The 23,928-nt window shown below is 44.9% G+C and overlaps 2 protein-coding genes across 5 annotated transcripts in view; one reads left to right on the top strand and one right to left on the bottom strand.

Moving 5' to 3' along the window:
• Positions 1–4,357, top strand: part of Fbxo11 (F-box protein 11) — a 79,770-nt gene extending 75,413 nt beyond the window's left edge. For all 3 annotated transcript variants that reach the window (XM_076559224.1, XM_076559223.1, XM_006986483.4), the window contains exons 19-23: positions 927–1,037; positions 2,048–2,155; positions 2,318–2,426; positions 2,860–2,958; positions 3,036–4,357. In XM_076559224.1, the coding sequence (XP_076415339.1) occupies positions 927–1,037; positions 2,048–2,155; positions 2,318–2,426; positions 2,860–2,958; positions 3,036–3,165 (557 nt within the window). In that variant the 3' untranslated portion in view covers positions 3,166–4,357. The remainder of the gene's footprint in view (positions 1–926; positions 1,038–2,047; positions 2,156–2,317; positions 2,427–2,859; positions 2,959–3,035) is intronic.
• On the bottom strand, positions 4,277–22,000 carry Msh6 (mutS homolog 6). Of its 2 annotated transcripts, none has more exons than XM_076559221.1 (10): positions 21,553–22,000; positions 16,450–16,649; positions 12,629–12,798; positions 8,655–11,205; positions 6,885–7,153; positions 6,321–6,438; positions 6,058–6,147; positions 4,870–5,024; positions 4,588–4,787; positions 4,277–4,480 (listed from the first exon to the last, which is right to left on the bottom strand). In XM_076559221.1, the coding sequence occupies exons 1-10, from the start codon at positions 21,822–21,824 to the stop codon at positions 4,399–4,401; spliced, it is 4,107 nt and encodes a 1,368-aa protein (XP_076415336.1). In that variant the 5' UTR covers positions 21,825–22,000; the 3' UTR covers positions 4,277–4,398. The 2 variants fall into 2 exon arrangements, with proteins under 2 accessions (XP_076415336.1, XP_076415337.1); XM_076559222.1 differs by lacking the exon at positions 21,553–22,000 and adding an exon at positions 21,281–21,487.
• Positions 22,001–23,928: the final 1,928 nt, after the last annotated feature.

Raw genomic sequence — 23,928 nt, 5'->3', positions numbered from 1 at the left:
CAGAAACACCAGTGTATATTATTTACTGCATCAAAAAACAGACAGTGGGGTTGGGGATTTAGCTCAGTGGTAGAGCGCTTGCCTAGCAAGCACAAGGCCCTGGGTTCGGTCCTCAGCTCCAGAAAATTAAAAAACAAAAACAAAAACCTCGCCCCCCCCCCACCCAAAACAAAAAGACAGTTTTTCTTTTTTTATTGTTAAGTATGTAAGTCTGCACACCACTTGCAAGCCTGATAATCTATAGAGGCCAGAAGAGGCCTTTGGATCCCCTGAAACCGGAGTTACAAGTGGTTATAAGCCACCACGTGGTGCTGGGGATCAAACCCAAGTCCTCTGGAAAAGCAGCTAGCGTTCTTAACCAGAGCCATCTCTTCAACTAAAAACAGGTTGTCTGTGTAATAGCTGTTACCTACTAGTAGACTTTACCATGAAAGTAATTCACCCACTCATAGCTAGTGATAGAAGTACTTGAAGGATTGAAGTCTTGATTCCTTGGCACACTTTCACAGCTGGTGTAAGGTGTGAAAACCTCACAGAGGAAGTGACAATATGGAGGAGTGCAAGGCATTCCAGGAATAACATGAAGCCAGAGTTCACAAATGCTCAGTAGTCAGAGAGGAGTACTCTTAAGACTGCAAATGCAAGGTCATTTCAAACCACTCCAAAACGAGTTTTATGAGCAGAAAATGATAAAAATGATCAGAACTCTACAAATTACTTTCTTTGGAGCTGAAAGGGGGCTAATTTATAATGTAGTTATTAAGAAACAGGAGACAGCCAGATACCACGAGGTGCTAGCTGAGCTGGCCCATGTGTGCTCCGGGTGTGGTGGAACTCAGGAGGCCAGCCGTGGGCCACATAGTGAGAGCCTGCTTCAACAGTGTCCGCTGTATGCATTAGCTTTAATCTAAGTGTTTTAATTATAGGTCTCCTTGAGGAAAATGATATTTTCAGGAATGCTCAAGCAGGTGTTCTTATCAGCACTAACAGTCACCCGGTCTTAAGGAAAAACAGGATATTTGACGGATTTGCTGCAGGTTTGTGTTTTCTATCACCTGTGACTTGTTTACAGCCTGTAACCATGAGGTTCTCTTGGAGAGTGTTTTGTTTGACTGGGGGAGAACCTATTCAAGTTCTGGCTCCCTCTACTCGAGGCCAACCTTTCTCTGCAACCCTGGCTGTCATGGAACTCTGTAGACTATGCTGCCCTCAAATTCAAGAGATCTGCACCCATTAAAGACATGTGCCACCACCTCCTGGTTTCAAGGAACTACTCTGTAATGTTTGAACATTAACTGGAATAAATTTGTAGGCAGATTGGGAATTTACAGATAAACTTTTAGAAGTCTTTTGACTCCTAAGTGTTTACAAGGGGAAAAATGGTTACTTTACTTAAAATAACCATTTAGTGTGGCTGCGGCAGCAGCACTCGCCTTTAATCCCAGCACTTGGCAGAGCCAGGTGGATCTCTGTAAGTTCAAGGCCAGCCTGGGCTACAGAGTGAGTTTCAGGAAAGGCGCAAAGCTACACAGAGAAACCCTGTCTTGGAAAAAAGAAAGAAAGAAAAGAAACCACTTAACAGCTTTCTTTTTCAATGTGAAAACTATTTCGGCATACTTCTGGGTACTCTCCCCTTTATTAGCTCCATCCTTTATTCCACTTTCTGGTAAGTTTTTACAAGCTCTTAAGCCCTTTCTCTTGTAACAGTATTCCCCCAGTTTACTTTTCCTGTCTGACTAGATCATTTGCAATTTGTTCTTTAGATAGTAAGCAAACTAATTTAAAAGTACCAGCTTACTTCCTTTCCAATTTGGAGATTCTTTTAAGAACAGTATAAAGTAGCTGGGCAGTGGTGGCACACGCCTTTAATTCCAGCACTCAGGAGGCAGAGGCAGGCGGATCTCTGTGAATTTGAAGTCAGCATGGGCTACAAAGCGAGTTCCAAGACAGCCAAGGGTACACAGAGAAGCCCTGTCTCAAACAACAAAACAAGCAAACAACAGCCTAAAGTGATGCTGCATCTACTTGTTTGTGAATTTTGCTTCAGGTATTGAAATTACGAATCATGCAACTGCAACGCTAGAAGGCAATCAGATTTTTAACAACCGATTTGGAGGCTTATTTTTAGCATCTGGTGTTAATGTGACAATGAAAGGTATGTTGAAATGTTTTTTTAAGTACTCTAAAATTTGCAGTCGGAAGTCACTTTCAAGTTAGCAAGTTTGGCTTATTCTAAGGAAAACCTATTTCTGTTCTTAGTTTCTTATATATAATTGTATCCTTGGCTAGCTGTTGAAAATACCTTTTGTTTTTACAGATAACAAAATAATGAACAATCAAGATGCCATAGAAAAGGCTGTTAGTAGAGGACAATGTTTATATAAAATATCAAGTTATACCAGCTACCCCATGCATGACTTCTACAGGTACATGTCTAAATTGCTTGAGTACAGAAAAGTGGAAGTCAACGATACTGCCTGATATCTTTGGTTCTGTTGTAGAATCAGACTATAAGTACTGGGGGAGGGGGGATGCACTACTATATTAACTGATACATTTAAAATTGTACGTTATAGACCAGGCTGGCCTTGAAGTTATAGACATCCACCTGCCTCTGCTTCTCATGTACTGGGACTAAAGGCATGGCCTGGCCTATTTTGTTTTGAAAAAAAAGTAACATTGCCACTGTGTTATCTACAACACAGGTGGTTCCATTTTCCTAAGAAGACACACAATACTCTAGTTTCCTTTCTGTCTAGACTTAGCCAGCCACAAAATTTCAGTTAAAGGCCATAGAGTACTATAATGCACTGTTTTAAATTCCTGACAGGTTCAATAACACAATGTTTTGATTTTTAGATGTCATACTTGTAACACCACAGATCGAAATGCCATATGTGTGAACTGCATTAAGAAGTGCCATCAGGGACATGATGTAGAATTTATTAGACATGATAGGTATGTAGTATACTTGTTGTTATATTGCCCAGTTACTTCCCTTCACTTGCTAATTTTTGGATTTTCATTTGCTTTAGGTTTTTCTGTGACTGTGGTGCTGGAACACTGTCCAATCCTTGTACCTTAGCTGGTGAGCCTACACATGATACAGACACATTATATGACTCTGCTCCCCCTATAGAATCGAACACGTTGCAGCACAACTGAATTCTTTCCCTAAAGAGAAAAGTCCTGCCATTCTAACATCTTAAAACATTTTTTGGAAGAGTTAAAATACTTGCCCATGCTACAGAAAGAGACTGTAATGAAAATGGATACACAAGGTCAGTTGACACTATGAAGCTCAAGCTACCAAAAAGACAGTGGCAATATATTGACTCAGGATCTCAAAGCTGGGTGTTTTAGCATTACTGTGTAAAGACTTTTGAAGGGACAGAAGTGAAGACAATAAGCTGCAATTTTGTACAGATACCAACTTGTGAAAAAGCTGGTGTTTTTACAACTAGCATTGAATGCAGTCCGATTTGCAGTAGTCATCTTCACTAGACAAGCAGCTTTGTTGCTGCCTTTATGGACATGGGTACCAATTGCTTTTGTAATATGGTAAAAATGTGAGCTAGCACTTCTGCATTGATTTTTTTTAACATGTATTCAGACTGAGAATATGATTTTAATGCTTTAATCTCATGTAGTTTGTTTTTAATTTCAAGCAAAATCTTATTGTACTTGAATGTGCCCTGTTTTGTTAGCACACCTAGACTTGCTGTAACTGTACTCATGTCCCAGTATGTACGTTCTTTCTATGAAAGAGAAAACACTAATCTTAAATTATATCCAGCAATGTTTCTGGTATCCTTTAAGAAAAGTTAAGACTATTATTTCCTTCCCTCTCCTGTGCAGCATTCAAAAAGAAAAAAGAAAAAAACCACCCCTAGAAAAAAGTGAGTGTTTTAATGAGACTTCCTAGGAAGGGATGCACTGTAAAGCAAAAGTATTCTTGTATCTCAGTTTTGTGAAAGGTAAAAACTACTATGTTTTAAAGTTCACTTTAGAAAGTCTCTTCAAAACAGGCCTGTATTTGAATTCTGTTCATAGTTTTTATTTGAACAGTTTAGACAAAATGGCTGGAAATTAAAGCGATTTCCTGCCTAAGCTGAGACCAGTATATATACAGCCCTATACAGTTTCATAGCTCCCTCCCCCCATTTATGTGTATTGGTGACAGTGGGTATAAACAGCCTGAAAGTGTATGCATGTACCATAACATCTAGACTTAATATATTGTGGAGTATTCAATAACCATTATGTAGAAGGTAGATGAGAATTAAAAGGGTTTAATTTCCTAGAAAGAAAATGGAAAAATGGTCATTTTTAAAAAATAAAGTTTATTAGATCATAATGTTGTCTGAATCTACCACCTTTGTCAAAGTCCAATGTAGTCTACAATTCCTCAATCAAAGCCAGCAGCCTATGGATGGCTTCAGCATCTACAGTCGGCCTTTCACTAGCCATACAAACTTCCCTTCAAAAAGAAAAAAAAGAATTATTTGTCTCTGTTACCGGCCCACCAACTCTATTTAAATAGAGTCAGCTATTTAGGAATAGGAAAATGATACTCCAAATACTTACCGAAATAGTCTTAATGACTGATTCATCTTCTCAAATTCTCTTGCTTTTCTGTGTCCCTTTTGAATAACTTCCTCCGGAAGATTTGCAAGCCTTGCTGCGTTAAAGCCGTAACTCTTGGGACAAGCTCCCTCAATGAACTTATAGAGGAAGGTAATAGTCTCCTGGCTGGGATCCTCACATTCATTTTCTACCATGCAAGCCTTTAAGAAAGAGAAACTCTTTTATTACAGCTCTACTATTTACTTACTGCCAATAGGAGAAGGCCTGACTGATTCCACATACCATGTGTCCTAGGCGCACAGAAACATTTTTAGAATAGTCTTCTACTAATGAATGATAGTGTGTGGAGAACAATGTTCGACACTTGATCGTTTCAGCCAGTTCTTTAACAACTGCATTGGCTATCGCTGTCCCATCAAAAGTTGCAGTACCTCTTCCTGTGAAAGTGAAATGTGCTACATTAAGAGATATCACAGTGATAAACACGGAGGGAATGCAGACGTTTAACCTGTGTGGTATAGAAAAAGGGAACACCATCTCAAATGAGTAAAATCAGTAACTCAGTGGTCCCATGCAGCAAGTCCCTAGTACAGGGAGAGAGCTGACTGATACAAGCCACAAAATTTCCCGAGTTATAATAAACAGGTAATTTCATTTTAGCAAGGTTAAAAAATTTAAAGGTCTCACACAGACAGGCTTGACCCAGCTATCTCAGGAGTCCGAGGCCAACGTGGACAACTTAGTGAGGCAGTCAAATTACCAGTAGGCATTTGCCACTAAGCCTCATGACCTCTGGGTACCACTTGTATGTAGAACAGGACAACTTACTCGGTTGTCTTCTGATCTCCACATGTATGGCCATAGAACACGTCTCCCCCCCTTACCCCCCCACACGCAAATGATGTAACAAGTTTTAAGATGCTCGGCATTTAAGAGGACCACTCTAGTGTAGTGGCACACACCTTTAATCCCAGCACTTGGGAGGCAGAGGCAGGTAAATCTGTGAGTTCAAGGCCAGCCTGATCTACAGAGTGAGTTCCAGGACAGCCAGGGCTACACAGAGAAACCCTGTCTTGAAAATCTATACACGGTTCTGGGATATCCTTTATGGGCACTTGCATGCACACATGAACTCAGACTTAATTATTTTAACCAGGAACTGGAATAAGCATGCAATTGTGAGCTGCCTGATATGGGTGAATTCCTGCCCGATGTAAGAGCAATACATGTTCTTAACTGATGCACACATATGCAAAGAAGGGCGGTGGGGAATGTACCTTGGCGTACAGCTCCTGCCCAGGAGACCCAGGTTCAGTCCCAGTACAGCCAGAAGGGACAAAAAATGTCACAGTAGCTGATGGGAAATGGATCTTCCATTCTAAGGGCATTCTTTACATAGCCTTCAGTAGTTCTGGAAAGAACTACTTCTAGTGTTTTTAAGATGGCATTCCAACAAAAACTACTTCTTACCTAATTCATCCACAAGCACCAAAGAATGTGCTGTTGCGTGCCTAAGTATGCTAGCGGTTTCGCTCAACTCAACAAAAAACGTACTTTCACCTAAAAAAAGGAAACAGGATTGTGTTAACAGCAGATTGACAAGCGAGAGGTGAAACTACAAAATTTGTAACAAGTTTTGAGTTTTATATAATGCCAAGTTGGGAGGCAGATGTCTTTATCCCTGCCAGCTGAACTGTAAAAGCCTTAGGGGTGGAGGAGAAAGAGCGACTCACCTGACATTATCCGATCTGAGGCCCCAAGTCTAGTAAACACTCTGTCTACTGGTGTGAGCCGACACACTTCAGCAGGTACATAACAACCCATCTGGGCCATCACAGCCAACAGACCAGCCTATGAGTGTGGGAGGAAAGCGATGTTAGGACTGGTATTCAAAGAACCTGTCCACATGCGACTCAAGAACCCTTACATAGGATCTGGAACTCCATCTAAGTAACACCTAATGAACATACTGCATCTAAAGGGCAGGATCAACAGGAAGCTCCTTAGCGCTAAAACTACGAATGCCTAGAACCAACCCTGGATACATAACCCCCATACTTAAGCCTTCCTCCCTGCCTTTACCAGTCACGAAAATCAAAGCCAGGGTCTTCTCACATGTGTAATCATGTTTTCTACCACAGAGCAATACTAGCTCAACATTAGCTAAGAGGACAACTAATTAATTATACAAGGAGTTTTTATTATGTGGCTTTGTGCTATCTGGAAAATGGACTAGGGTATACCTGCCCCTCCCTTACAATTACTGTCCAATCAGTAGAGCGTGAAGGATAAATTACCTGTCTTATGAGTGTAGATTTGCCCCCCATATTTGGTCCGGTAACAAGCACACAATAGGCTTTGCCATTTTCTTCCACTTCTTCCTCACAGCCTATTAGAATGTCATTAGGAATAAAATCATCTCCAAAAAAGGTCTTTGTAATGCAGGGATGCCTTGACCCTTTAAGCTCTAGGAAAGGGTGTGTGTCTTCTCTTGGTAACACAATTACTGGTCGACACATAGGACCATCACCTCCTTGACTATAGTTAGCCAGGCACAGTAAGACATCTGTCAAAAGAATACAAAAGTAAAGCATCATTTTGTTAATTTCTTGCTGGGTATACTGTCATACCCACTACATAGTTAGTACTTGTTTCAGCTTTTATAAAATGTCTTTTTAAAAATAGGCAGCAAGATGGCCCAGCAGCCCAAAGGTGGAAAGAGAGAGCTAATTCTCACTAAGCTGTCCTCTTATCTCCACAGAACCGTTACATGTCCAACCCCCAACACACATACAAAAGTATTGTACTAAGTAAAGGCAGCATGTTCTATTTTGTTCTAAAATGCTCTTAGTGCCAGGCATGGTAGTGAAAACCTTTAATCCCGGCAACTGGAAAGCCAAGGCAGGTATCTCGGTGAGCTCCAGGCCAGCCAAGGCCACACAATGAGAGCCTGTCTCAGAACAAATGCTGTTTCTGAAGACACGTTATTGGCGTGGGTGTTTTCCATGTCTTCATTATAACATGTCAGTAACAGGAGAAATAGGTCTCCATTTCAGCAGTTCTCTCCTCCACGTCTCCATGGGTGTCGAGTGCTTATATACTACAGAAATACATGATGTACCTGAGGTGATAGGAACAGCCAGAGAGCCAGACAAATGGACCAACTTAGAAAAGTACCTCTGCTGAGAAAGGATTTTACTGTTCCAGTCCATTTGATAACTGTGTTCAGGAGGGTTCTGTGTTACAATCTCAGTTGAGTAGCTAGGTTCAATCCCCCACACACCAGCAAAACTAAGGTGGGGAGGAACCTACAACAAATTTTGGTTTCCGTATTTTACAAAAACTGATGGTCAAATGGTTCCAGATACCCTAGCCCTGATATTTAAAGATTACCAAACTATAAGCATACAAATCAAGGCAGAGATATTGTGGAAGAGCTAGAGGTAACAGATCACAAAGCCTAGACTCAGTACTCTGCCCCCCAAATGATTTCCATTCAAATTTGATTCAAGGAAATGCATTAGGAAGAACCGCGAAGAATAAAACCAAATTTACACTCTCTCTGCTTTTTAAAAAAACAACAAAAATAAAACCTCAATTACAACAGCGATTTGGGCTCAAGAATTGGCCCTGGGCAGTGTTTGCCCAGCATGCACAAGGCTCTAGGTTTGATCCCTAGCATAGCAAATTAAATTATAAAAGCTAGGGAATAGTGGCTTACTCCTCTAAGTAATTAATCCTAGCAGTTGGGGAGCTGAGACAGGAGGATTGTCAGGAGTTCAAGGAAAGCTTGGGCTAGAGATTCTGTCTCAAACAAAAAAAGAAATGACATACTACCAATTTTTAAAAATCTGGAAAAAAAAAATCAACAATACAATTCAACTATTCCAAGAATGGAGAAAAAAAAATGTCATATGGCTAAAAGCCAAGTTTCAGTTATTTAAATTACCTTGTGCAATATATATAGCAGTTTGATCCAAAACATGTCAATACACACACCCATGTTTAGAGATGTATAGCTGACACAAAGATTTACCACTGGGGAACAGGGTTGTTTAAAGCCTTACCCAACACTGCAATGCACTCTACAGCAGACTGCCAGTCCTTGTAATTTTTATCAAAGTTATAGAATAGCCGCCTCATGCAGTCCTTCAAAGATGTGTCCCTACGTTCTTCAGCATTTATAAGATTAGCTAATTTCTTCTCAATTGTTTTGGTCCAGTATCGTTTACAGCCCTTTCTAGTAGATTTCAGCTCATATTCTTCTGGTAAGTTACGGGTAGTAAAACTGTCTGGAATCTCCAACTGGTAACGGTTCCTACCAATTCCCCAGTAGACTATGGTCCTGCAGCCAATCCGACTACGCTGTTTTTCTAAGTACTCCAGGAGGCCCTGTTCATTCTCTCGTATGTCAGCAAGCGCTTGGTCATAATCAGAGTCAAACCCTGCCTTTGGAGTAATGAGTCCAGTCTTTCGAGCCTTCTCGTGGTCAAAAGCAGTATACCATCGGTCCAGTTCTTCAGTCAGATCAGGAAAGCGGCCTTCTGGGCTCTTTGTCTGTGGAGTAACAACCTGCTTAAGGGTTTTGGACTTAAAATCATCAGCGACATCCTCCATAAGCCCTATAATCTTACTTATTACTTTGAATCCTTCTAGAGCAGAAAGAAAATCAATGATCTTTTTTTTGCTGTATGTGGTTTCTTCATACATTATAGCCCTGCTGTCTGGGTGGTTTTGGTTCCTTAGGGGAGAGCCAATATTATGGATCTTACTCAGGAGCCTCTCAAGATCTGGTAGCTTCTTTAGGAGGTCTGCAACTTCAGTGATTTTGTCAGGCAGAGCCATCAGGTCTTCCACAGCATCTAAGCGATCACTGATGGCACCAGGGCTGCAGAGGGGGGCACAAAGCCATTGTTTTAGGAGCCGCTTGCCAAAGGGAGTATGGCAAGTGTCAAGCCTCTCGAGCAAAGTCCCTTCAGTAGAACCATTGGTCCCATTCAGGAAAATCTCCAAGTTGTTCAACGTCACTGCATCTAGCACCATTCGCTGATTGGCACTAGTAAAGAGAGCACCAGGTCTTACCGTGGTGACCATGTCAGAATCCAAGGGAAAATAGTTTTCAAAATTGGCCATTGACAGAAGCTCCTGATCTATCAGGCATTTTTTGAGGTAAAAAACACAGCCACCTAGAGCAGAGAGGGCCAATTCACTCTTCTCTCCTGGGGTCAGCCCGAGGGAGTCCGACTCGGAGGTCATACTCTTAAGTACCGGGGGCAGTACTGCCCCTGCACTGTGGTCTTCGCCTACCTTCCCAGTGAAATAGCCATCTTCAAGGAGTGTTCTCAGTGTCTTAGTGGCATCCCAAAATTGGGAACCTGGTATCAGACCTTCCTGAAGACAAGAGGACAATGAACCCTTCAGGACTGTTTTGGTTTCTGTTGAGAGATTTCCTTTTTCAAACAAAATCTGTACTGGAGGATAGTGTGCCACAAGAGTCCTAAATCTCGAACAATGGCGATCATCCGAAAACTGACCCAGGAAAAACTTGCCCAGGGAAGTGTCCACGAAGCACACACCATATACACGGGTGTGACCGGAAGAATCCTCCTCTTTCTCTTTAAGGCTAAGAAGATACCTACTGTGGTTCTCGGAGGGCTCACCTTCCAGCACGCCATACGTCTGTGTGCCCTTGGTGATGATCCTACACACCTCCCTCTTCACCACTCTGTCAAACTTGGACACGTGTGCCATCTTCCGGCACCGTGCCTCCATCATCTCTGGAGTCTCAGTCTGTTCCACTCGGGCTACTTTATAACCCTTCTGCACCAGGGAGTCTGAAAACCGGCCGAAGGCAATCTCTGGAAAACCAGAATGGGCCCAGTTGCCCTTCATGAAGACCAGCCCCAGCTCGTTGACTCCAACGACAGCATCCATGTGATACAATTCGTAAAACTTGCCCACCTTATAAAAGATGACAAGATCAAAGTTCTGAGACTTAATCTGCCACCACTTCCTCATCCCTGGAGTACAAGTATTAAGGAAATCTTCAGGCACATACAGTGTACAAGGATTAAAATCGGGGTGATCCGGCCGTCTCCTGTGCTCATCTCTTCTCTTTTCTGGCTTAAGCCACTCTAAAGTCTCATGGTACCAGACAGTGGGTCCACTACTGTCATCTCCCCCAATGACGTGGGTTTGGGATTCAGAATTTGGAGAGGCAGAGAAAGCACTCAAGGTACTCTTGGTTTCTGACAAAATTCGAGTTGCTCGTTTGGTAGCTGAGGGAGGTTCCTTCTTTGAACTCTTCCTTTTCAATGCACTATGACCAGCCACTGTCCTCTTCCGCTTTGGAGCACCTTTGGGAGTGGTGCCCAGGCCTTCGCTATCGCTGTCTCCAGCCCCACTGCTCATTTCGTCGCTGCTTCCATCCTGCTTAGTGTCTGGCTTGAATTCCACGTCAGAGCCCCCGATGTCACTCTCGGAATCCGATATGACCCTGCGCTTTTTCACTTGCCGGCTGCTTCGCCTAGGCCCCTGCCCCTTAGGCTGTACTTCTTCTTCGCTTTCATTTGGATGGTTATCCTCTTCACTCTTATCAGATACAGAAGCTGTGTACACCTGCCAGACAAAGAGAAAAAATTTAAATAAAACAAGGCCCTAAGTTCAATCTCTGGCACCACAAATAAATAAAAAATTTAAAAACAAAAAATCTGGAAAATACTTGAGTAGAACCCAGATGCTGTGACTCAGGCTCATAACCCCAGCACTTGGGAGGCTGAGGCACAGATTACTGGAGTAGTGAGGCCAGCCTGGGGTGTGGGAGCCCATTCTTGGGTTCCTCGTGGCTTTACCCAGCAGGTCCGCATAGATGATCAGGACCTGATCAGCCTGAGTGCAGGTGTCTGAGATGGTCTGCACTTGGCTGTGCTGGGGGAGGAGGTCTTTTGCTCCACCCCTTGGCGTCTCTATAAAAACCCTGGGGCCGAGACAGTCGGGGCCTGTTGGAATGGGTTCCAGGCCCTCTCGAGGCTATCCTTTATTTTCTATCTGTTTATCTCCGCAAGATTCTCCGCTATAAATCCTTCTATCTAATATTTCCTGCTGATTGCACTCAAGAAAACTCTGGGGAACTGTGGGGGTGGTGGGTAAACGCCCCACACTGGGGCAGGATGTAGCTCAGTCCACTAACATGCAGACTCCCGGGTTTGACCAACAATCCATACACCAGGAATGTTGGCGTACATTGTAATTCCAGCACTTGGGAGGTGGAAGCAGGAGAACCACGAAAGTCATGCCCCGCTACATATGAGTTCAAAGCCAGCCTAGAATACACAAGAGCCTGTCTCAAAGAACCCAAAGCAATACTGCTGTGCGTATGCTGCAATGCCACACACCCTGAGCAAGTGTTCTTTCTTAAAGCTATCTCAGTTTAGCCTAACTTTAAACATAAACTGAACCTGATACCACAGGTCTGTAATCCAATTTCTTGTGAGGTTGAACCAGGAGTTCTAGGCCAGCCTGTCTCAAATACAAATAGCTTTTTTCTCTGAAGGAGGTGGGTGGGCTAAGTGGAAGAGCACAGGGTAGGAGGCCCTGGGGTCAATCCCCAGGACTGGGAGACAACACATATAACAGCCTGTAATCCCAATATTTGGAAGGCAGGAAGTCAGAAGATTCTGAGTTTGAGGCTAGTTTCAGCTACAAAGACTGTATCAAAAAAAGAGGAAGAAACTGTTGAAATTCTAAATAAGCTAACATAACTTCCAATCTAGGGAAGTACAGATGTATGCATGCATAAGCACTGGACATACACATAAAATTTCTTTTTCTTTTCTTTTTGAGACGGGGTTTCTCGGTGTAGCCCTGTCTGTCCTGGAACTCACTCTGTAGACCAGGCCAGCCTGGAGATCCACCTGCCTCTGCCTCCCAAGTGCTGGGATTAAAGGCGTGCACCACCACCACCACCCGGCTTAATATTTTTTGTTATCTTTCATCACATATCATTTTCCCAATTACCCCTTAAAGAGAACTGAAGCCTGACCTCTGTCTCTTCCTCCTCTTCTGGCTCTGAAGGCTCATCACACACTGCCAACTCAAGCCTCTTAATCTTGTCTTTACTTAAGGCTTCATCTGCACGCTGCATTGCTCTGAGTATTTCAGACTTTGAACTGTAGAAATGACCTCCCTTTTGGGCTTCCTTGGACTTTGAACCTAGAAATATATTTACAATAAGAACATGGTAGATGGAGAGTTGGCCAAATTACAACATGAACAAGAATGGTTGCAATCAGCTATAATTTTTAATGCCCCATTTTTTCATATACATGGATCAAAAGCTTATAGGAAGGAATTTTCAGGGAAAGGTAGCAATGAAACTGGAATCACCAATTTTACTTCTTTGAATTTGCCCTGTCCAATCATCCAGGCCACTCTCCTAATGTCTCAGAATCATGGGCCAAGGTATGACAAACCTCAAAGTGAAGCAGATACAAATGTGATTTCAGATTTACTTCAATAAGTAACTTGATAACCGGGCTGAATCAACTCAACTGTTAGAGTGCTTGCCTAGCATGTATGAGGCCAGCACCATGTAAACCAGAAGCGGCAATACTAAATGTAATCTCTAGCACTTGGGAGACAGACGGCAGTCAGGAGCTCAATCCATGTTCAGCTACAGAGCTGGTGCCCAGCCTAGGCTTTAGGAAAATAGACCCACACTGCATTTCTTTAACAAGGGGCCTACCAGTTAAATGGTTAACATTCAAAGACCTCTGCTTTAAAATAAAACTCTTCATTTAAAATCTATTTCCTGGAAATGGAATGCAATGATTGGATACGGGCCTATCATGAACCCTGGGTTCAATCCCTAGAACTTGTTTTTCATCATTATCTTAAGTGAGAACACTTCTATCCAACAAAAACTTAGCATCACAAATGTAATGTTAAAATTACTTTTCTAAGACAGTCACTTCTAGAAACAGAAGTGTGTCTGAACTGTTCTGCTGAAATATAACCATGATTGGAAAAGAAAGCCAAATGTCTAAGTGAAACAGATCCGAAGCATTCTCTTACCTTCTGTCTGCACATTGAAATAGGACTACCTAAACTTCAGTGGAACTAACCACTTTTATGGACGTCTAAGACAAACTGAAGGCACACCTTTCCCCTTTCCCTAAAGAGCAAGCTATAACCTGCAACAAGAGTTATCAGATGTGTGTGGGGGGGGAGGGTCTAAACTTAAAAGTGCCAGTGTAGCTTAACTACACACCATACCTCACAACACTTGATCCAGTAACTAACTACAATACAGAATTTCAACAAAAGAGGCCTCTCCCTCCATGCTCTTGGCTAGAGTATTAAAACAAGCATTTCGCCAGGCGGTGGTGGTGCACGCCTTTAATCCCAGCACTCGAGTGGAGAGCCAGGCTGATCTCTGAGTTCGAGGCCAGCCTGGTCTACAGAGCGAGATCCAGGACAGGCACCAAAAACTACACGGAGAAACCCTGTCTCAAAAAAACCAAAAACAAGCATTTCGACATTTTTTTTTTTTTTATTAAGGAAACTAGGTGCTTGCTGGAACCTAACTTAGTGGTAGGATTGTAATCCCAACTCAAAGAGAAAATGAAGGGGGAGGAATCCAAATTCAAAGCAACCAGACTGTGGTGGCACACACCTTTAATCTTAGCACAGGGAAGAGAGACAGGCAGATCCCAGTCCAGACTGGTCTACATACTAAGTTCCAGAATAGCCAGGGCTACATAAAAACACCTTGTCTCAAAACCAAAAAAAAAATTAAAAGCCACCCTAGGCTACAAAGGGAGCTGAAGGTAGCCTGTACAATTTAGTCTCGGAACTAAAAAAGGCCCTACCTACTACTCCCTTAATCTCAGTGTGAGTCTGTCTGAGAAAATGCTAAAGAGCCCAGACTCACATGGTGTGCAAGAACAGAGTGTTTAGTATTCCAGCATGCGAGGGTCGACACCTGCACAAAATGGCGACCACCGAGAGCTAAGGCGAGTTTCCGGGTCATACATAACTGGTTAAGCAGGCAGCAGTTACACTAGTCTACTGTTAACTGGCCGAGGTTTAGTCCTATCATTTCTGACACATCTGCACAAGCTTGGCCGTGACTCGGAAGGGACTGCTGGGTTTGTCCTTGAGATGCCGTGACGCTGACTTAGACCCTCGATGTTTGTTCTCTCCCTCAACCCTGAATGTGAGGGACTTGGAGATAAATGGCCCTTTCTTGGGAGAGACACCTGTTTGTCCTTCTCAGAGAGCTGGAACCTAAATTCAGTTGTCAAAGTGAGAAGAGCTGAACCCCTTCTTTATCAGTACTATGAAATGGAAGCAGAGGCAAGCGGATCTCTTGTGAGTTGAGGCCAGCCTTGTCAGCGTAACAATATCCAGGACAGCCAGGGCTAGTTTCCCCAACACTGGAGGAAAAACCTGTGCACATTCTGGGCAAGAGCTCCAAACACCAAATACACCCTTAGCCCAACAAATGGGAATTAAAAGAACAAAGGATAAAATGTTAAAGACCAAGACACAGCATTTCATTTACACAATGACAACATTTCCTGATCTCTTATTTTGCCCAGGCAGTTTTAAAAGATAAAAATCCTGAAGAACAAACAGGGCTGTGGTGGTGCACACCTTTAATCCCAGCACTCAGGAGGCAGAGGCAGGAGGATCTCTGTGAGTTAGAGGCCAGCCTCGTCTACAGAGTGAGTTCCAGGACAGGGCTGTTACATCAGAGAAACCCTATCTCAAAAAGCCAATAATAATAATAATAATAATAATAATCCTAAAGAACTCATTTATCATCTGCTGCCACGAGAAGTCATTTTATATATGAGTAACAGTATCATTCACCAAGATTATGCAGCAGGTAAGCAGAAGAGTAGGATCAACTTCCTGGTTCTTTCCATTCTGACCGTGTGTTTTTCAGTAAAGCTACCTTTTGCAGGACAAGCACACTAGCCAAAAGGTTTAGTTCTTCACAAGAGTTGTGGGAAGCTGGCTGGCCCTGTTGTATCGCAATCCAAAGAGTTCAATGTGCTGGCCTGGGGCGGGTGCCTGAGAATACAGAATGTGGACTTGCTCGCAGGCCATATACAGTGTACTGCACCCCGCAATTACACCGTGTGCAGAACTGCTGGCGTCTGCACACATGAAGCTGGGTTTGTGAAGAGTTCTGGTGTGAAACACAACTCAAATGCACTCGCAGACTGTCGTCCCGGAGGCCAGGTGGTGTGCATCTCTGTCGCTGAGAATGTCACCGATCCATGCTATCATCCTGCTTACATCACCTACTTATTCCTTCAAAATAGAACTAACTAATGTAACTTTCTAACCTTCTCATGTCTATTCCATAGTTCCATTAACTAACTCCCATCAAGAGACACATTTTCGCCGGCGGTGGTGGCGCACGCCTTTAATCCCAGCACTCGGGAGGCAGAGGCAGGCGGATCTCTGTGAGTTCGAGGCCAGCCTGGGCTACCAAGCGAGTCCCAGGAGAGGTGCAAAGCTACACAGAGAAACCCTGTCTCAAAAAATCAAAAAAAAAAAAAAAAAAAAAGGAGAGAGACAAATTTTCCTTGAAGGGCTTTAATTACTGTAAGCAGTCAAAAGACAAAAATAAAAATCTAAGACCAGCTGCATCCTGTCTCTATCATGTCAGAAACCTTACAATTGCTATTTCTGCAATTTGCTGAGGAGAGGCATGTGCTCACGCTCTCTCGCTCTCTCTCACTCTCTCTCTCTCTCTCTCTCACACGCAGGCACGCAGGCACGCAGGCACGCACTCCCTGTGGAACGGAGAATCAGTCTCTCCTTTCCCACTCACCCTGTATCTCTTACCTGTATATGGCTTCAACAGCCTTTTGCTAACCCAGCCCCTTGTTGGGCTGTCATCAAAAAACTGTACATGAACACGGACCGTTTTCCCTTTCTTCCGGATGAATGTTCCATCAAAGGGGTGATCATAAACCAGGCAAGGCCACCAGGGGTAACCTTCCATCTTAGCCCAAACCAAATCACCTGGTGAGAAGTCACAAGAACTGTTGCCAAAAAGAAATATAAAATTCGGTTAATATTTGGCTATCTTACTTCAAAGACAATTACCCACAAATAAACAATTTTAAGGAAGCTCCCATTAAGACTCCTTTAGAGCCTGGCAGTGGTGGTGCACGCCTTTAATCCCAGCACTCGGGAGGCAGAGGCAGGCGGATCTCTGTGAGTTCCAGGCCAGCCTGGGCTACCAAGTGAGTTCCAGGACAGGAACCAAAGCTACACAGAGAAACCCTGTCTTGAAAGAAAGAAAAAAAAAAAAAAAGAAAGAAAAAGACTCCTTTAGAAACTTCTGTCGAAGTCAGAAGGACCAAGTAACTTTTATAAAGTAAGCAAGCTAATACAATGTTTATTTAAGAAGATAATAATAAACTAGTACTAGATAAGCAACTCTTTCTCAGGTTTTAAAATAATAGCAAAATTCAGACAGTATCCTGTCAGTCATAAAAGTCATACCTATACTGCAATTCAGTGCACCAGATAGACGTAATCCACAAGACCTGAAGACATAATGATTATCAGCTTGCAAATTATAATATTATCATCTAATTCATTAAATTTAGCCTGGAATTGTTCCAGCTAGGATCCTATGTACTCTCAAAATTCCAAAAGCTGTTTCACCTTATCAAACTAGTCTTGTCAACATGGGCCTATGGCCATCTGTGGTGGCCCACACCTTTAATCCCAGCACTCGGGAGGCAGAGAGAGGCAGGCTCTCTCTGAGTTTGAGGCCAGCCTGGTCTTTAGCACTAGTTCCAGGACAGCAAGGCTGTCTCAAAAGCACCCTATCTCAAAAGACTAGAGAGAGAGAGAATACACATGCTTATAGGATTTTTTTTTTTCCAAAGGTTCATCCTTCACAAAACTTGACTAGGCCAAAATGACCCTGAGATACCACCTTATACCTGTCAGAATGGCTATGATCAAAACCACTAATGACTATATATACCACTATACTGGAGAGGATGTGGAGCAAAGGGAACACTCCTCCACTGTTGGTGGGAGTGCAAACTTGTACAACCACTGTGGAAATCAGTGTGGTGGTTTCTCAGAAAATTGGGAGTGCATTAAACAGCAATATTCTCTAGGCCCTTGTAAAAGTTCTCAGCACCTACAATATTTAAATAAGCATACTACTACACTAAGAATACTTTAGACATTCCCAGAGTATTCAGTAGAAGTCAACTGACTTAGACCCAATCATGAAGCACTGTTTCTTAAAAAACATTAATATCCCCAACCAGGCATGACAGCACATGCCTGTAATCCCAGCATATAAGGCTGATATCTCTCTACCTTTAAGAACTGGCTCTCAATTTGTTTGTTTGTTTTCAAACAGGGTTTCTCTGTGTAGCTCTAGCTGTTCTAGAACTCACTCTGTAGACCAGACTGGCCTTGAACTCAAGAGATCCGCCTGCCTCTGCCTTCTGAGTGCTGGGATTAAAGGTGTGTGCCACCATTACAGTGACCAGTACAAGTTTATGTATATCACCTCAGGCTCACTACATGGTCATCATTAAGAAGAAGCTGTACCTGTATAATTCAAACAGTTAAATAACTGTTTTCTAACCTGACCTGGCCCAGCAAGTCTTTCTTCAGTGACACATTTCCAAAAGGAAGAACCAGGGGATCAAGAAATAAAGATAGGAAAATTGGGGTCAGGAGGTCTTGCATAAGCTATGCCTTATGGCAAACAAATGTATTAAGTATAGCATCTAATCTACAGCTTGGAGGGGGAATGGGACAAAGTCAGCAGGAAGCTGATCACACAATGTTGTAAGAAGGAATACAGGATATCTCTCTGTGCACCCAGCTGCTTGGGGACTGAACACCAAAGTCCTTGGTGGCCAGGGTGGGGGTGGGGTGTTCCCAGGAGCCTGCAACTTCCCCCAAAGCCCTATCCCCAGGCTATTACTGACCTTGCCAAGCAGGTACCAGGTTCTAAACAAGGAACTAGTAAGTTCCCTCTCCATATATCAGGGCCTCAGGGGGAAGCCTAGCCCTCAACACTAAGCCATCTACAGGAACAAGTAGGGGCTGGCTTTCAATCCTAGCACACCTTCCCTTCACTCAGGCATTTGACCATTAAACCACAAAGCCTATCATATCACATCTGGAAAGCCAAGTTCTATATAATCTTCTTTTTTTTTAAAAAAAAACTTTGTTTTCCAGTTAGTTAAAAGGACATTAAGTACTATTCTCAGCACCCACACTGGGCAGCTCACAACCACCTTTTCACTCCAGCTTCGGGTTATCTAATTAATGCCTCTGGCTTCCATGGGCACCTGCATTCGTGTGCACATACCAACACACACTGAAGGGTCCAGGGATATAGAAATATTGTAAACCTAAAAAAAAGCTCAACAGCCAGGGATTAACTTTTAACCCCCTTACCCCTTATAGCCAACAACTGCCTGGACCAAAGTTAACTTTTAATAGATGTTTCTACGTGACTCCTAGCGTGCACCCAATGCTTGATGCTTTCCCCTCTTAACTATCCCCTCTTAACTATAAAAAGGGGGCCAGAACCTGCCTCCATTGCCACAGCCTCAGAATCCCAAACACTGGCTGTGGTCTCAGCTAACTGATAAGCTTTTGTGCCCCATGGTGATCCACCCCCCCCCCTTTGGTTTTTTTCTGGAATAAAGTTTGCTTCTGGTTTAACAGACTTTGGTGGTCTGTCCCCCATTATTTCATGACCCCAGACCCAACAACATATACATGATTAAAAATGTTTTCAAGTTAAATTATAATTTAAAAATTGGGATTGGAGGGAGCAAAGAGGGGAAATGCTACATTTTCAATTAAGATAACTAAAAACTAAAAAAAAAATTTAAAGTGAAACATGGAAAAAAGATAGGCAAAGTTGGCATTATACCCTGAGCCAAGCATGGCAAATGCCTTTAATCCCAGCACTCAGGATGCTGAGGCAAGCGGATCTCTGAGTTCAACACCAGCCTGGTCTACATAGGTAGGTAGTTTAGTTCCTGGACAGACAAGGCTACTCTGTGAACAGAGTGTCTCAAGACAAAAAAGAGGGCCAGAGCTGAAAGGACATCACAGAAAGGAAGAACCCACTGCATCACACACAGCTGACAGAGAACCAGCAAACAAGCTTCAGCACAAACGGAGATCTTCACAGCCAACAGCTCAGTTACTTTCAGCTCCCATCCCACACTCCCAAGCCCAAATGTCTTTGGACCTATCAGCCCAGTGACTGGACCGTTACATTCTCCTGCAAGTTGTCCTCTGACTCCCTTCCATTTTTCCAGTTTGCAGGTTCTCTTCCAGAACCAGAAACCACTCAAATCTGGCTAGCTCTGAGTCCTTTTAGTCTGTTTACAGAGCTGAAAAAGCCTAGCTTGAACCACAGCCTCTGCTTCCTCCAAAGCACAAAAAACAACCATATTCTACTTTGGGATCAGTTTTTTACTCAGGATACATTAAAATAACTTACAGTAACTTACAGTAAAGTAAATGCAACCCTTTATTTTGGATGCCACAAAATCAATTCACAACCAAGTAAATATGCATTCCTCACCAGATGCTAGCTTGTTTTGTTTTGTTTTCGAGACAGGGTGTCTCTGTGTCGCTTTGGAGCCTGTCCTGGAACTCACTCTGTAGACCAGGCTGGCCTCCATCCTCCTGCCTCTGCCTCCCAAGTGCTGGGATTAAAGTTAAGTCATGCGCCACCACCGCCCGGCAGATGTTTCTTTAGCAGGCTTTGAGATCTGACCTAGGACCTTAAACACACTACAGCAAGCTCTCTGAGTTATATATGACCTCCAATCCTAGACTACTCAAGTGGCCTTTTCTGATAATTTGAACACACAACTGCGGCTTGCCGTGGTTCATACACCTCAAGCTCATTGGTACATACAGCATGCAAAGTCCTACGCTCCAGACCCAGTACCACAAAACACCACCACGTATCAAAGAGACTGCCTCTACAATTAAACTTTGAAAAATTCAACAATTCCTGTAGACACCTTGAGCACAGAGCATCAGAAATCGCTGCAAAGAACCACTGGCTAGCGACTTGATCTGATTTTTTTTTTTTTTTGAGTCTCCATGTCATCACTGGCTTAAACAAGCCACCATTTACACTGTGCGTTTAAAACAGTAAAAGTGAGCTTTCCAAAAAATGTCTCTAATTGCCCCTACAAAAGACAGCCAGCCAGGCCCCAGCACTTGGGAGGCAGAGGCAGGCGGATCTCTGTGAGTTCGAGGCCAGCCTGGTCTACAGAGCGAGTTCCAGGACAGGCTCCAGAGCGACACAGAGAAACCCTGTCTCGAAAAACCAAAAAGACAAAAAAAAAAAAAAAAAAGACAAGGCAAATTCAGAAAGAGCAACGACATCCCCCAGGCAGACTTCCCCAGCCAATGTTCTTGCCCAGGGCGCTACTCTCCACTACTTCCAAGGCCCACGAACTCCGAAAACCCTTCCGCACCCTCCCCTCGGGTGGAAACGTGCGTTTAAAAGCTGCGTCGTCCCGAGCGGGGACACCTCGGCCAGCTGAGACAAACTTCCACCTGCCACCCCAAGTTTCCCGGCAAGGTTCTTCCCGGGTAGGTCCACTCCTCCGGGGATGTGCTCCCCGCCCCGCCCCCTCAGACACACCTCCGCCCGCGGGGCTCCCCACCCCGGCCAATGCGGGGGGATGGGGGGAGGGAGGGAGGGAGGGCGACTCGGGACGCCGGAGCCTCCGGACCCACCCCACCCCCAAGGTGGGAACGCGCCTCCGGCGTCCCCCGAAAGTCCCGGGCACCAGCCGCGCTCCTCCCGGGCCAGCCGCCCCTCCTCCGGCCGCCGGCCTGGCCCTGGCTGCACCGCCTCCCCCCTCCTTCCGGCCGCTGCTCCGCGCGTGCCGCCTCAGCCCCCAAGCCGGCTACCTGGCGGGGACGGCCGGCGAGACCGACCTCCGCGGCCGTCCGTTGAGGTTCTTGGCCTCGGGCGACGGGGTGGACACCGCCGCGGGCCGGGACTCAGCTGCAGCCTCGCTCCAGGCCGCATCCCCGCCGCGGGAAGCGCAGGCCCCGGAGGAGGCGGCGGCGGCGGCGGCGGGGGCGCCGCCTTCGCATGAGGCCCCGGCCGCGGCCTTCTTGGCGTCGCCGAGCGCCGGGGACTTAGAGAAGAAGCTGTACAGGGTGCTTTGTCGCGACATGGTGGAGGAGGGCGAGCGCGGCCGTTCCGCCACTCGGAGCGCCCACGGGTCCAGCCTCCGCCGCGCGGCAGCTGCTGGCGGGAAAGCCGGGGGGAGGGGCGTCCGGCCCGAGCACCCGGAGCCCGCCAGCCAATCCGCAGGCACCTCGGCCGGCGCGCTGGGCGGGGCCCCACCTCGGACGTGCCCCGACGTCGGTGGGCGGAGTCCCACCGCCCCGCCAGCCCCGCCCTCAAGCCCCGGGGGCTGGCGGGCCTTGCAAGGCTGGCCCGGGAAGTTGGGGTTGCGGTGGCCGCCTTGGGAAGTCCACCCGCTGGGACGGAAGTGGCGAGCGCGGTGACCTGGGCCTGCGCTGGAGCGGCGGGACTCACCCTGCGGGAGGCCGCATACACCCTACCCCGGAAACACCTGGCGCTGCGGGCGGTGCTGCGGTTGGACGGATCGGAGCCCAGGGATTGACTGTTAACCGTTTCCCCTGGACGGTGCATGCCTGCGCAGAGCATGCGGAGTGCAGAGTGGCAGTCGTGAATGCCAAGTGCAAAGCCCTTGTATTTCAAACCAGCTATCCACAAAACTTTGCTTCATTGCTTCAACTAGTTTATGCCTCATAATCTATGAAGTAGACTGCTAAGGTTCACACAGCCTTATATCAGAGCCATTTGGCAAAGGTGTGCAGAATTTTTTGGATTTTAGAAACTGAGAATGTTAAGGTAATGCTTAGAGTCGAAATCTGGGCCCTAGCAACCCTAACATGCTCACCCATCCTCAATAATTGAATAAAAGAGACAATAACAAAAATCAGAGAAAGATTTATTCAGTGGGACCACATTAGGAAGAAAAGTTCAGAGACCCCCTCCAAATTCATCTTTGCGGTACTGACATGAGGTTTAGGTTTAAACAAGGCAACAGGTACCAGAACGGTCCTTGGCAAGGGGTAGTCTGGCCCAGCCTGGTCTCTGTTCCAGTCTGTCCTGCAAGGTGATTCAACAAGGTTCAAAAACGTGAAATCTCCTTTCAGGAAACAAGTTCTTACTCCGGCTAACACCAGGCTTCCGGTCCCCACTCCCCACCTGGAAATTCCAGTTCCTTGGGATCCATTGTTTCAATTGCCTGATAGACAAAGGGAAGGTGTTTAAGTTTCTCTCCTCAGAAGGTCTTCCTTCCTGCCAGGTTGGTTACAAGACTTTCAGGAAACAAAAGCTCCTATTCAAAGTCAAGAAAGATACTGGAACTGGGTGTAATCCCAACAAGCCAGGAGGTAGAGGCAGGTGGATCTCTGTGAGTTCAATCAAGGCCAGCCTGGTCTACTAAGTGAGTTTAAGGACAGCCAGGACTCTGTTACACAGAGAAACCTTGTCTCAAAAAAATAAACCAAAAATGAAAGAAAGAGAGACAGAGACAGAGATAGAGATAGATAGATAGATAGAGAGAGAGAGAGAGAGAGAGAGAGAGAGAGAGAGAGAAAGAAAGAAAGAAAGGGAAGGAAAGAAGAAAGAAAGGGAAGGAAAGAAAAAGAAATTGGGAGACTAATGACCCTGTGATCCCTTAATCCAGCTCTAATAAGTATGGAATCAGCCCCAACTAGCAATAGCTTCATGTTGGCAAAGGGGTAATAATGAGATTTGCTCTGAGCCAGTCTACCTGGAACTTGCTCTGTAGACCAGGCTGCCTGCCTCTGCCTTCCGAGTACAGGAATCAAAGGCATGTGCCACTACTGCCCAGCAAAGCACACGGTTTTTAAAAGCAGAAGTCACATTCTGGCATCTTGCTCAGCAGCTGTCACTCTTCGGTGACAGTTCCTGAGGATCCTGTTCCTGATCCGGGAGATCAGAAATAAGACAGGAGCGTTGGGATCAGGTCTGCACGAACTGGCAACGTGTGCCAGCAAGTTTATTAAGTACAGCATCGTATATATTGTGTTTGAGGGAAACATTGGACAGTCAGCAGGAAACCGTCACACAGTGGGACGAGGTCCACAGGAAGCTAATAAGGGATGCCCACAGAAGGGACACAGGGTTTATCCAGTGCATTACACACCCAGCTCACATCGTACTTGGGACTAATAACATAACCTGTAGCTGGAAAGACTTGAGCTCCAGAATCAGAG

Source organism: Peromyscus maniculatus, chromosome 22 (assembly GCF_049852395.1).
Source record: "Peromyscus maniculatus bairdii isolate BWxNUB_F1_BW_parent chromosome 22, HU_Pman_BW_mat_3.1, whole genome shotgun sequence".
Taxonomy (NCBI): domain Eukaryota; kingdom Metazoa; phylum Chordata; class Mammalia; order Rodentia; family Cricetidae; genus Peromyscus; species Peromyscus maniculatus.
Note: the sequence above shows the minus strand (reverse complement) of the source record. Positions and strands in the feature narration are given on the sequence as shown.